A 14,980-nucleotide genomic window follows, 5' to 3' on the forward strand; every position below is an offset into this window, starting at 1 on the left:
AAGTATGGATTACCTGCCCCACCTTGTATTTCCCTTGTCATAGCACTGGTCACTTTATACTGTAATTGTTTTCTCACACGTCTCTAGGAGGATGAGGGTCACGTCTTACCCACCACTATTTCCCAGGGCTTAGTAGAGACCTGGTAGAGGCCGGTCCCTTGAGGACGTGGAGGACTGCACAAAGAAGTTGTTAGCTAAGCTGAAAAGTCATATTGGATAAAGACTTCCATGACAAGTGAGTTGTGGTTGACAGGAGGTGGTATGTTCATTACAGGCAGTGATTAGCATGTGCTAATCACTTGGCCTATCTGTGGGGACTGTAAGTGGTTTGGGGTTGCTGGAAAGGAAGGGAAGTGGCAAAATTTGAGATTTGAAAGATATGGTCTATTGTGCATATACCATGGCAAGGAGCTAACATCCTAAATATACTGACGATCCAGCAAAGGACTTTAAGCAAGAGTTGAGCATGGTATACATTTTAGTACATAGCTCTGAGGAGGATATGAAGAATGGATTGACTGTAGTAACACTAAAACCATGAGAAAAATTACAAGTCTATTATACTGGGCAAGAGATGAAAGCTCAAGGAGAATAGTTATAGAGGGTAGAGAGCAGAAATTATTTGAGATATACTCAGAATACAGAATAAATAAGCCTGATGACAGATTCCCCAGTAGACCTGGCTATAGTCTTCAGTGCTTTTACAAATGTCTTATGTGTTAGGGTCTATTAGTTACTGGGCTTCTGCTTATCTTTGCTGATGTTTATTCAAGGGTGTGCTTATTCTTGGTATCCAATATTTTATATGTAATGGGTTTCTATGTAATGGATTTTTGTTCTACGACTTTCACCTCATCCTCCTGTTACCTATAGCTTTTGTGTAGCACACACTTTCTCATATGTACACACAGATACACATGCATGTATATGTACACATTTACATGCCACACTCAAAATACTCCTAAGAGGGAACCTGACACTCAAGTGTGACCTCAGGAAGTACCTTAATATCTCTAAACCTCAACTTTCTTAGGCGTAAAAGAGAGATAATCATATTGGATTGTGAGGATCAAATGAGATAATGAAAGAAAACATACTAACTCAGTATATGGAACACTGTGAGAATTCAGATGTTAAACACCGCCGTCTGGCATCCCCATCCCAACACAACAGGCTTGGCAGAGGCATGTGATAGCAAACAATCCTACATATTCCCAAGGAACTACCTAGATCAAACAGAGATCAATGAGCTTTTTCTGTAAAGGACCAGATAGTAAACATTTTTGTCTCTCAGGCCATACTGTCACTGTCGCAACTCTGCCACTGTGGTGGGAGAACAACCATAGACAAGTAACAATGAACACTGACCAGGTCCACCAAAACCTTATTTTAAAATAGCAGATTTGGCCCAAGGGCTGTAATTTCCTGCCGCTGGCCTAGAGTGACTCACTCATTAGAATGATTGAGGTTTGTGAGAATGGCAAGCACTCAGACTCGCCCTAATACCCCTGCTTCCAACTTAAATGCTTTTTCTCTTCTTTAATACCTGCTGAGGTTAAATTCATTATTTCAGGCTTAGCTCAAACATCACCTCTTCTGTAAAGACTTTGCTGACCTTGGTCCCCAGAAAGATGGGGAATAGGAAGACAACTGAATAAGAATGCACTTATCAAAACCAAGGGAGATAAGGGTTGCCAGATGCTTCATATAAGTCACATCTGCATGTGACTTATAATGACTTGTTTTTAAAACATCTGTATTAAAATTGAATTTGAATTCAAGTCTCTAAATATCTACTGAACTAGTTTCTTCTTCCAGATAATGTACTGATTTCTGGCAGTCCAAATTAATGCCACATAGGCTGGTGGTCTATGTATCAGAGTATTATATCAATGGATTACATTTTAAAACATAAAAGCATGCATAATAATAGAGAAGTGTTCAAAAAAACTTAAAAGCTTGTCCCCAAAGATCAAAATAGCTATATTTGATTTTCTAAATCTAAGTTTGCTTACCACCTGTTTTCTCTTTGCCAATGATTACATCAGGATAAATTCTGCCCACTTTCCTTAGATGAGGGAAAAAGAACTTTAGGACTTCAAATGTATTATTAGACACTGTTTCACCCTTACCCAATGTATTCATTTTCTTCTCAACTGAAAAAGAGAAAAAAATAGGGTTTCTAAGTTCATGACTATAGAGATTTTTCTCTCTTTGGTACAATTTTCATAATGTAATTATCAGATTAATTCAGTATTCAATATATAAGAGAAATAATATTAAATGTGAATTAATAAAATCATTTGGCTATAATTTATAGCTCAAATGTTATTGATTCCTATTTCTTTAAACTTGTAAGAACAGATAATACATGTGATCTTAGCCAAAAGGCCTAGAAGTGATGATTCATATTTATTTAAAAAGTAATATTTAAGTCTAGCACTCTGAGCTACATAACCAGAGACTCACAGAACTGTCAGTTCCAAATGAAGTATAATGGAAACATGCTATAATTGATCTGATCTGCTATTCAGATTAATATCACATTAAAGTTTGTATCTATAACTTTGTTTTGTAGCTCAACATTTAATTACTCTACTTGTACCATTCATTTGAATATACCTCTACAAATTTGAAATAGAAGAACAAAATTAAAAGACTCACATTATCTAATTTAATTCATAATACATAATACAGTAATCAAGACAGCATAATATTAGGGTGGCTGGGTGGCTCAGTCAGTGAAGCATCCGACTCTTGATTTAGGTTCAGGTCACGATCTCACGGTTTGTGGGATCGAGCCCCATATCAGGTTCTGCACTGACAATGTGGAGCCTGCTTAGGATTCTCTCTGCCTCTCTCTCTGCCCCTCCTCTGGTCTCTCTCTCTCTCTCTCTCAAAATAAATAAATAAGACAAAAAAAAAAAGACAGCATGCTATTACATTAAAAAGAGATACACAGACCAATGGAATAGAATAGAGAATCCAGAAATATACCCATATAAATATTGTCAGTTGATTAAAAAAAAAGTACAAAGGTAATTCAATGCAGAAAGGACAATCTTTTTGACAAACGGTGCTAGAATACTTGGACACTCACATGAAAAAGACTGAATCCTGACCTATACTTCATACCATTTATAAAAACCAACTCAAAGACTTCATAGACCTAAATGTAAAGCCAAGACTATAAAATTAAAAACAAACATATAAAAGAAAATCTTCATGACCATGATGTAGGTAGAGTTCTTAAAGATAACACCAAAAACACAATAAAAAAGAAGAAAAATTGACAAATTAGACTTCATCACAATTAAAAATGTTTGCTTTCTGAAGGACATCACAAGGAGAAGGAAAAGACTAGCTACAGATTGGGAGAAAACATTTCCAAATCACATATCCATCCGATACATATTCAGGATATATATATATATATATATATGCTAAAGAAAATTCTCGTCAAACAAAAAAAACCTATATATGAATGTTTATGTACTTGTAATCGCCAAAAAATGAAAACCCAAATGTCCTTCAATTGGCAAAAGGATAAACAAACTGTATCCAATCTACAACCATATAATGAAATGCTACTCAGCAATATAAAGGCAACAATTGGTCACATAACAACTAAGTGATTACCTGCAAAGAAAGCATATGTGTACATGCTTATATAGGTATCGATAGTATCATACAATTTTCTATAATACATAACAAAAAAGTAAAATACATGCTTTGATGTAGCTATATATAACATTCAATGTGTGCCTGTGTGTGCGTGCATGCACATGTGTGCATGTATATGGTTTATATATAAATTGGTCACGTAACAACTAAGTGAAAGAAGTTAGTCTCCAAGGATTACACACTGTATGATTCCATTTTTATGGAATCCTGGAAAAGGGAAAACTATAAGAACAGAGAACTGATTAGTGGTTGCAAGGAGTACCTGGCTACAAAAGGAGAAACAGAGGCAGGACTTTTTATCCTGGAGAAATGGGAGCCACTGCAGGATGATATACAGTAGAGTGAGCATTCACTGTCTATGGTGGAAATAGACAGGTGGGAACAAGTCTGGAGAGGGAAAAATAGAAGTGTTAGCAGTCATTCAGATGAAATATGAAGATGTCCTCACTAGAGCAGCAGAGATGGTGATAGGAAAATGTGGACAGATTTGTGAAGTACATAGGATTACCAACCTACAGGATTGCTTGCTGACTGAAATGGAAATAAGCAAGAGGGAGAGGGGAGGGGTCAGAGTGAGCCTCAAGGCAATGGCTGTGTCTTTTGGATGGAACACGAAGGCGGTGCATTTCACACAGAAAGCACAGGAAGACCATTTCTGGGCTACAGAGAAGAGGCGTATCAGTGCTATCTCTTACCTGATTTTTTGTATGTCTCACAATAAAAGAGCAAGTACTAATTTAGTTCTAGTGGTTGGGGAGAAATGTCCTAAAATCAGAAAGCAGAAAATCTAAATTTCCAAACACAAAACACAAAACACAAAACCAACAAACAAACCACGACACACAAAAACAAAAGTAACACAAACCTAAGTCCGTGGACGTATTTTCTCTCTGTGTCATTTCATACTTCATTTTACTCAAGGCATTGATCAGCTCTTGGCGATTTCTTTCAGTTTTATTTTTTAAACGTAGAATTTTCTCCTTAAATTCCAAAATATGGTTTCTACAATTAATTAATTGATTACCTGCAAAGAAAGCATATGCGTACATGCTCATATATGTATCAATACTATCATACAATTTTCTGTAATACATAACAAAAAAGTAAAATATATGCTTTGATGTAGCTATATATAACACTCTCTGTGTGCCTGTGTGTGTGTGTGTGCATGCACATATGTGCATGTATATAGTTTATATATAAATATGTACATATGATACACATAAAAGGTTGGAGAAAGAGTAAGACGTTAAAATAGTACTATCTGGAAGGTGGAATTATTATAAATAGTTTCTGCTTTATAACTCTGTGCTATTTAATATTTTCCAAATTTTTTATTTTGTGCACGTATTAGATTTGTAATTAAAGGAAAAAACCAATTGAGCCAAAATACTGGCTTTTAAGAATTTATCTGAAAAAAATGACCAGAAATATATACACAGATTTGGCTCAAAGGATGTTTAATATAAGCAGCATTACTTATTATTGTAAGAAAATAAGAAACAACCTTAATGCCCAACAATGGAAATATGTTAAATAAATTACAGAATATCCTTTTTTTTTTAAGTTTATTTATTTCGAGAAAGAGAGACAGAGAATGAGACAGACAGACAGAGAGAGAGAGAGAGAGAGAGAGAGAGAGAGAGAATGAGTGAGGGAGGGGCAGAGAGAGAGAGTGGGAGACAGAATGAATCCCAAGCAGGTTCCACACTGTTGGTGCAGAGCTTGACATGGGCTTAATGTCACAAATCATGAGATCATGACCCGAGCCGAAATCAAGAGTTCAATACTTAACCTACTGAGCCACCCCGGCGCCCCCAGAATATCCTTTTAAAAGTTATATTGGCTCTGGTATTAAATCATATATAACTGAATCCTAGTTTTGCCACTTAATACCCAAGTGACCTTGGACAAGCTATTTAATGCTTGTTAGCCTATGTTCCTTCATACGCAAATGGATAAAAATCCCTGCCCCACGCCTGGGTAGCAAAGTTGGTTAAGCATCCAATTTCTTGATTTCAGCACAGGTCATGATCTCACAGTTTATGGGATCGAGCCCTGAGTTGGGCTCTGTGCTGACAGTGCAGGGCCTGCTTGGGATTCTCTCTCTCTCTCCCTCTGTCTCTCTCCTCCTCCCCCATTCACACATACATTCTCTCTCAAAATAAATAAATAAACTTAAAAAAAAAAATTCTTGCCCCAGAGTTGGGAAGAAGAAATGCAATAACGCATGTAAACCATGTGGGAAAGCACATGAAAAAATGCTTTGATAAATGTGTGAGAAATATTACTCATCAATGGGCTACTTTTTATTCATTTATCAATGCAATACTATGCAGCTATGAAAATCATCTTATATAAGAACATTATATTTAATGTTGCACAAACAACTGATTTTTGTTATTTTATTTTCTTTAATGTTTATTTATTTATTTTGAAAGAGTGAGAGAGCATGAACAGAGGAGGGCAGAGAGAGGGAGACAGAGAATCCCAAGCAGGCTCCTTGCTGTCAGTGCAGAGCCTGATGTGGGACTTGAATTCACGAACCGTGAGATCATGACCTGAGCTGAAATCAAGAGTCAGACGCTTAACCGACGGAACCACCCAGGTGCCCCAAAACAACTGTTCTTTAAAAACAAAACTGTACATAAAATCATTTCCTTTTTTCAAAAAAAAAATGTACAGATAGTAAAAAAGAAAAAGTATACAAGTTTACATGCTGTTAATATATAATCTTTAGTTTGTTGAATCACTTTTTGTTTCCTATTTTTATAAAATTCTTTTGTTCTATCATGCTGCATTGCTTCTATAATCAGAAAAAAAGTTAACAAATAAAATAATTAAACACCTCTTATGTGCCACCTACTGTGTGTCAAGGGACATACAGCAATAAAAAAAGATATGGTAGTTCTTGCCTTCAGGAAGTTTATAGGCTAATTGGTACAACTAAATTAATTGATAATTTAAATCATTGTGATATTTCGGATGTTACAAATTTCCTTCTCCTTATTAGGGTTTTAACTTATTGGGTACACATAGATAACACCAGCCCCAAACACTGGCTGTCAGTTTTATTTGGGGCTGCCTGACAATGGGTACATTGCAGTGTGTGCTGGGATGTCCTATTTCCCTATCCAAGTTAACTTACACCCACCCCATTATCAAAAGAGCTGCTGGACAACAGTGGGGCCACACCCACAAAGGGGGTGGCTTGTCACATGTGCTCACTACTTCGGGGGAAAAAGCAGGGAGAACTGGCCCTTCTTTCATAGAGTACATAAGAGATGTTATAAGAGAAAGAGTCCAGAGATGGCCCGAGTTGCCTTTTTAAGGAAGCCATTCTGCCCCCCTGTCAGTGTGGTCTATATAAGTCGAGTCTGACCAATTTCCCCATTCAGATGAATCTCTCTGTCTTCTGAGAGAGGTAATGAGCTTCTGAGAGAAGGCCCAAGTGGTCACTTTAAAATGGTCTTTCTAGAACGAAATGAAAGGTGTCCCCATGAAGGAAAATATGAGCACAGCTGAATAAGGTTTCAGCCCCTAACTTGTAGTGATAATAGTATGCATAGAGGACAGAGCCCAGACAGCTGGGGGGGGGGTGGGTTGACGGGGGGCAGGGGGAGAAGACAGAGAAGCATTCTGGAGGATGTGCTGCATGAGGGGACTCTGGAAGGAGTGTGAGTTAGGCAGTCAAGGGAAGCAAGGGAAAGTGTTCTATTTGGAACACTGTGCAAAATGCAAGGAGGCATTCAAAACATGGTCTCTATACCCCTAGAAGCTATTCAGTATCTCAAGGATAATAGTGGGAAAATTCAGAGGTGAAAACAGGAATCTGGTTCTGCTGATCGTTTTGATAAGCCATGATAAAGACCTTGAAGTTTTCCCTATACACCAGTGTTTCTCAAACATTTCTTCTAAAAACCCTCTAATGGCAGTAAATTTGAATAAAAGGGATGTGGGTGGAGGCGTAACCTGAAATAGCCCACCACAGTCATGAAATGTCTGTGAAGTTCTTTTAAAATGTGTGCAGTTTTGCAGCCCATTCTACGGTGTATATTTGTTTTGTTTTGTTTTTCGGTTAAGTAATTTTCAGGGGTGCCTGGGTAGCTCAATCAGTTACACGTCAGACTCTCAATTCCGGCCCAGGTCATGATCTCACAGTTCGTGAGTTCAAACCTCCTTGTCCAGTTCTGCAATGACAGTATGGAGCCTGATTGGGATTCTCTCTCTCTTTGCCCCTCCCCTGCTCTCACGCACGCACGCTCTCTCTCTCAAAATAAAGAAACTTTATACAAAAATTTTTAAAAATGATTTAATATTTGCCTATATTGTGAAATGGTCACCACAATAAATCTAGTTAAAATGTATTTGTTTTAATATAAAGATAATGGATGGAGTCATGTTCTGCCCTCCTCCCAACCTTTTTTTCCGATGACTTTACATACCTTGGAACATCACTACAGGCTACCACTTCAGTTGAGAAACACGGCTGAAGACTATCATGTGCAATGTGTGTTTTAGAAAGATCATTCTGGGGGCGCCTGGGTGGCTCAGCTGGTTAAGTGTCTGACCTGCTCAGGTCGTGATCTCACAGTTCATGGGTTCAAGCCCTGCGTCAGGCTCTGTACTGATGGCTCGGAGCCTGGAGCCTGCTTTGGATTCTGTGTCTCCCTCTCTCTCTGCCCCTCCCCTGCTCTGCTTGTGCTCTGTCTTGCTCTTTCTCAAAAGTAAATAAAAAACATTAAAAAATTTTTTTTCAGAAAGATCATTCTCGTAGCCATATATTGTTTCAGGAAGGCAAAACTGAGGCCAGAGAAACCACCATTTAGGAAACTATAGTGATAGCAGTTTCATGTGAGAGATGACCAAAGAATAAGCCATAGCAGAAAGGACTAGGAAGTAGGGGTTAAGATGAGAAATATCTGAGAGCTTTCATTGGAAAGACTTTGCACTGACTGAAAGAGGGAGACTAGAATCCCTGCTAGGCTTCAGACATGACCACTAGATTTCTTCAGTCTGAATTGGGGAAGCAGGAAAAGAGCAATTGCGATGCTTATGAGGTTTCCAAATATGTGGCAAACATTTGAAGTTCAAGGGAGAGATTAGGCTTTGAAGTTCAAGGGAGAGATTAGGGCTGGCATTATAGTGAGAGCAAAAGTAAGATTCACTTACACGGGGCGCCTGGGTGGCGCAGTCGGTTAAGCGTCCGACTTCAGCCAGGTCACGATCTCGCGGTCCGTGAGTTCGAGCCCCGCGTCAGGCTCTGGGCTGATGGCTCGGAGCCTGGAGCCTGTTTCCGATTCTGTGTCTCCCTCTCTCTCTGCCCCTCCCCTGCTCGTGCTCTGTCTCTCTCTGTCCCAAAAATAAATAAACGTTGAAAAAAAAAAATTAAAAAAAAAAAAGTAAGATTCACTTACAAAATGGAGTAAGAAAATGTAGTGATAAAAATACTGTCCCAGTCTTATCTCCTGCATGTTTCCTTCATCCCAGCCTTGGCGCACATCAGCCTTAGCCTAGGGCAGAGGGTTCAGTCTTTGAAATCCAGCAGGGTGCCTAAGTGTCTGGTTCCCAGAAGTCTTGGATCCCCGGCCATGGGCAAAAGTGGCCTCTCTTGACAGCACTGTATATCCATCTTGCTGGTTCCATTTACCTTTCAGATATGACAGCTTGGAACAAAACTTGTGTCTTGCCTGAATTCTACCTAACTGAAGATAGGAAGCAACTAGTAAACTGTAATATTCTAATACTTCCCTGCCAAGGCTCAATGGACCATCCACCCCAAGATACAACAGGGGAAAGTGAACCTGCTGCTTCGCTGCTCTCTAATAGGATGTTTTGTTTCTCCCCTTTGGGTTGGAGGGAGCCCCATCGCTCCTGTGCTCAATTGGCAGCCAGCTCCATCTCTAGGGTCTGTCACAACACCTCTCCGTCTCCAGTTACCTGTCACTGAATCTCTCAAATGCAACAGTTTCATGTTATATGGATTATCCTGCCAACAGGGACACCCATCAATAGAATAACACAAACAAACAAGTTGATTTGGGTTTTATGGATGGTTGGGCTGGCTGAAACAGGGCTGTGGAGGTTTAGGGAAAGACCCAACTGGCTGGCTAATCATCGCAGAGAATTGTGTAATTATGAGGAGTTCTGGCAGTCCTCGGCAATGTGTTGTACCCCACCCATGCACAAGTCCCTGGCCTTTTATGATACAACCAGCAGAACTCAAGGCTCTACACCTGCAGTCTTCACTAGTGACTGGCTGGTGGCACAAGATATATGGTGTCTTCCCTCCATCCACCTCCAAGGGAAGGCCAGACAAGAGTGAAAGACAAATGACAAGGGTGAAAAGGCACTGTTAGATCCAAGCCACAATTTCATCTGCACATATCAATCACTCAGTCACGATTAGATGGAGGATTTGCTGCTCTGAACTAATTTTTTCTCAGCAACCTTGTGAAGGCCTCCTAATTTGGGCCCCCGAATTGATCCAGCTGACCCAGTGAATAGGCAGATGTCTGGGACCGGTCAGTTTACTGGTTGGCAATTTGTGTGGGTTGTCACTGCTCTCACAGTGCAATACTAGGAATTCTGCATATTCTCTACAGATGGAAAGACGGGGCTATAGCTGAGAGATCACAAACCATTTGGTTTCAGTAGACAGTGGGGTGTGAAGAATAGAAGCAACTTGCTGTTTCTTCCTGCAACACGGTGACGAAGTGTTCAGAATTCATTTACGATTCCAAGGAAAGCCTGAGTTTTTCTTTGGGCAGGACTGCTCTTGTCAGGGGCTTCTACAGCTCACTAGCCAGAACAGTTGCCTGGCCACTCAATTCATTCATATGTTCAACAAATATTTATTAAACTAAATAATGTTACATGTCCTGTGGGTATGACAATGCACAGAACAGACAGAACTCCTGATCCCCTTGGAACTTACATCCTACTGGAAGGAAAAAAAAGAATAAGTGAATTATACATCTTATTAGAAAGATGGTAAGTACAAGAAAAATATAAAGCAGGGAAAAAGGATACAGAGTGTTGATGATGGCTGGGATGGGGAGGTTTTAACTGTCAACAGGGTGATCAGAGAAAGCTTTTCTAAGGAGGTAACATGTGAGCACAGACAGGAACAAAGTAAAGGAAGGAATGCTGCAAGTAACTCTGGTGCAGCGAGAAGAGCATGTGCAAAAGCCCCGAGGCAGGAGTGCACCCATTATTTCCAGAAATAGCATGCAGCCCAGTGTGGTTGAAGCAAAATGAATGACAGGAAGAGTAGTAGCTGATAAAATCACAAAGCCACCGTTGTAAGGACTTTAGCTTTTACTTGAAGCAAAGTGGAGACCCAACAGAAGTCCATAAGCACAGACTCAAATAATCTGATTTACATCAGGACAGGTTCCTTCTTTTTTTTTTTTTTTTTTTTTAAGTCCATTTACCTTTTTCTTTTTTTTTTTTTTTTTTTTCAACGTTTATTTATTTTTGGGACAGAGAGAGACAGAGCATGAACGGGCGAGGGGCAGAGAGAGAGGGAGACACAGAATCGGAAACAGGCTCCAGGCTCTGAGCCATCAGCCCAGAGCCCGACGCGGGGCTCGAACTCACGGACCGCGAGATCGTGACCTGGCTGAAGTCGGACGCTTAACCGACTGCGCCACCCAGGTGCCCCTGGACAGGTTCCTTCTAACTGCTGTGTGAAAAACAGAATTAGAGAAACTGAGACTAAAGAAGGGAGATCAGGGGAGAGATGTCTGTGGCTTAGAAAATATTGTTAGGATAAGTGGTGAGGAATGGTTTAATTTTGGATATATTTTGAAGGGAAAGAAAATAGAATTTGCTGACATTGAATGTAGGACATGAAAAAAGAGATAATGATATTCTGAGCAACTAGAAGAAGGGAATAGCCATTTACTGTGACGGAGAAGGTGAAGGGAGCAAGCTTTGGTGCGAATTCTAGGAGTCTGGCTGGAGATGTATGAGATTTGAGGTGCTTCTCACACATCTCAGTAGGTAGCTCCACACGTGAGTCTGGCAGGAGGACTGGCCTGACCTGGACATATACATTTAGAGAGCCCTGTTTAGATTCAGGAGATCACTAGGGGAATGAGGATGAGTAGAGAAAGATGAGGTCCAAGGGCTAAATCCTGGGGCACCCCAAGTTACAGGGTGAATAAATGAGAGAAGACAGTAACAAAGCTAAGATGGATTAGCTGGTGAGGCAAGAGGAAACTCGTGTGTGTGTGAACCTGGAAACCAAGTGAGGAAAGTGTTTCAAGGAGACGAAAGGCATCAACTGTCAGCTGCTGCTGAACAGGACGAGGGGGATGAGGACGGGGTGGACGGTGACTCAGCAGTTTGCAGTCGCCAGTGGCTGTGCAGCAGTGAAGTGAAAGCCTAGAGCTGGATGGGTTCAGGAGAAAGCAGGAGGAGAGGGCTTAGAGACAGGGCATCTAGACAACTCTTTCGAGGAGTTTTGCCATGAGAGGGGGTAGGATGATGGGCAGTAACTAGGGTGGGAGTGGAAGCAAGAGAGAGAGAGAGAGAGTTCTTCATTTTCCTTCATAGGATGGGAAAGAAACACAATGTTTGTATACAGATGGATGTGATCCGGGAAAAGGGAGAAAACTGGAGATACGTGTGAAAGTAGACAAGAGGGAATGGCATCTGGTATGCGAGGGGAAGGTGGGCTTCAGCCAGAAGCACAGATAGTTGCAGCCATAATGGGACAGAACTCAGGATGCCTGGCCCTTAGCTACCCCAACGATGGTGGGATTTCCATTGACTATGGAACTTCTGGAAGCTCTCTTCCCATTGCTTCTAGTTGTCAGTGAAATAGGAAGTACGGTCATCAGCTGAGAGTGAGGGGAGGAGGAGGTACTGGGGCCTGAAGAGAAAGAAGTATGGAATAGTTTCCTGGGAGAGCAGGAGGGCAGACAGGACAGGGAAATGTAGCATGGTTCTGATGCAGCCTCCAGGGCCTGCCGGAGTTCAGGGGGTCATGAATTCGAAGTGAGACCGTCACTGTGGCTGTTTATTTCACTCCAGCCACATTCAGTCATCAGGAGGCAGATGCAGAGTAAAAGGAGGACAGGATTTCACCAGGGTGTGATTTAGCCAAGTGGATATAACTGACAAAGAACCAAGGGACTTGAGGGTGTACACTAGGGAGCTGTTATAATGATTGTCCATGGAATCGAAACCTGATGAGGAAGAACACAGTGAGGGGGAGGCATGTGAAAAGGTAGATGAATCAACAGATTGTAGGTCTCGGTGTGTCAAAAGATTACAGTAGTTGGGGTACTAAAGACAACGGCCTGGAAATTTGGGAGGTGGTGGTCAGAGATTTGGTTGCATGAAATGGAGATTACGGAAACATGGCAATTATTGCTAATGAGGGAGAGTGACCCAAGAGTTTAAAGATGATTGCAGGAGAGAAAGTGGGGTATCACTTGATATCGTCAGGGTAAATAATGAGGCATCTTGGGAAGAAAGGTGAGAGAAAGATTTGGAAGCAACAATGAGAGGGAAGGCGGGCATCTACCCTACCTTGAGTACAAATGGTGTGGGAGAGAAAACACCACTCTTTGAGAACAGTGTCCTCAGGCAAGTGTCCTCAGTGTCTCAGAAGCAGTGTCCTCAGGCAAGAGCTAATTTCAGTGAAAGAAAGAGGGCAAAAGAAACTTTAAGGGATGAAGACATAGACAATGCTCATAATGGCCGTGAGCTCTAGTGAGCAGTCGAGGCTTTTGGGCACTGGGAAGGCTGGGGAGTAGAACTGGAAAGGCGGGGGGCACAATGCGTAGAACCATGTGTGGATTAGAGTCCAGAAGAGGATTAACATGGGAGTCAGGGGCTGGGATAAAGGGCTTAATGAGATCAACCTTGATGGTCTCAACGTAGAACGTGGGGACAACATGGTGAGCGTTGGGAAGACAGACGGATGTGTACCTATCTTGTCAGGGGCTCCAGGAACACCGCTGTTCTTTCTTGAGCTTTATTGATGGAGGTGTGAGGGAGAGGGGTGGGTGTCTTACTCTGACCATTAGGGTCTCTGGGACTCTCTTTTGCCCCTGATGACAGAGGCATTGAGACTGGGAGGAGAGGTCTTAACTCTGAGCACATGCAGCTCCCTACTGAATTAGCTGCAGTCTTGGAAGTCAAGTAATTTTAGGTGATGCATTGCAGGCCCAAACAATATCACAGCTCTGTAAGTGAAAAAGAGGCTGAGGTTGCACATGGATGAGCAATCCGTGGTGTTTGCCATAGTCAGGGAGATAAGAGATAGCCCAAAGAAGTCGGGAGCCTATAATGGGCGTGTGTGTGTGTGTGTGTGTGTGTGTGTGTGTCTGCCTGTCTGTCTCATCTCCTCTTCCCTCTTTCTCTCACTTTCCTTCATTCCTTCTCCATGAAGTTGCTACAGTAACACAGGACTCAGGAGCCAATTCTGCCTAATGAATAATGAAGAGCAATGAGTTGGAAGGAACCCAAAGCCTTGAATGAAGTTAGGGAGAAGAGTCTCCCTACCAGCCTATTATTTAAATGTTAAACCACTGCTGTTTTGGATACCTGTTAACACATTGGAACTTGCATTCTAATGGATACAAAGCAACTAGAATATGGCCCAGAGAAAATAAGGGAACAGGGGCCCCAACTAGCTCAGTCAGAAGAGTACCATCTTGGGGTCATGAGTTCCTGCTTCATGTGGAGAGTAGAGATTACTTAAATAAATAAAACTTTTGAAAAAAGACAAGAGGAAAAGAAGGGAACAGAGCAGCTTCCAATCTTGGCTGCTTTGTTAAGATATTTAAACATTTAATTAGATAAGCAATTCATAGGTTGAAACACACACACACACACACACGATAATCACCTCTAATGTTTTGTTTTGCATGGTTCTAGACTTTACCCTACTTTTTTTTCTGTCATATAAAAATCAGATAGAATAATGCAGGGGAAAAGGCATTAAGTTAAAGTGATTCCCTTTATGCTGAAAAAGGTATAATCTATGATGAAAACAACATAGTTATTTTTTAAGTAGTCAAATACCAAAATACATAAAGAAAAAACTATTCGAGACAAGAATATAGGATATTGTATTTCAATTAGGAAAAGCATAGGAAATGGCTAACAGTTTGGATAGAAAAAAGGTAAATTCACAGTTTAGAAAATAAATTTCAGATGGGTTTTTTTTAATTAGGGTAAAATATGAAACTGTAAAAGTGATGGTGGTATTTTTGGGTAGAAACACGTAATACTTTTTTCATTCATCTGCCTCGTATGAACCAAGGGCACACACTGT

General features: G+C 40.8%; 1 protein-coding gene and 1 pseudogene across 1 annotated transcript in view; both read right to left on the reverse strand.

Annotated features, from left to right (window-relative positions):
- Positions 1 to 14,980, reverse strand: part of MGAT4D (MGAT4 family member D) — a 52,469-nt gene that overhangs the window by 25,753 nt on the left and 11,736 nt on the right. The window contains exons 2-3 of the mRNA XM_047091210.1: positions 4,550 to 4,708; positions 2,016 to 2,156 (exon numbers count right to left, since the gene is read on the reverse strand). Coding sequence (XP_046947166.1) covers positions 2,016 to 2,156; positions 4,550 to 4,708 — 300 coding nt within the window. The remainder of the gene's footprint in view (positions 1 to 2,015; positions 2,157 to 4,549; positions 4,709 to 14,980) is intronic.
- LOC124521488 (uncharacterized) lies at positions 2,281 to 2,403 on the reverse strand (annotated as a pseudogene).

This window comes from Lynx rufus, unplaced genomic scaffold, assembly GCF_022079265.1.
Source record: "Lynx rufus isolate CCGP_SWC_20201006 ecotype Redwood Valley unplaced genomic scaffold, mLynRuf1.p SCAF_3, whole genome shotgun sequence".
NCBI classification, from domain to species: domain Eukaryota; kingdom Metazoa; phylum Chordata; class Mammalia; order Carnivora; family Felidae; genus Lynx; species Lynx rufus.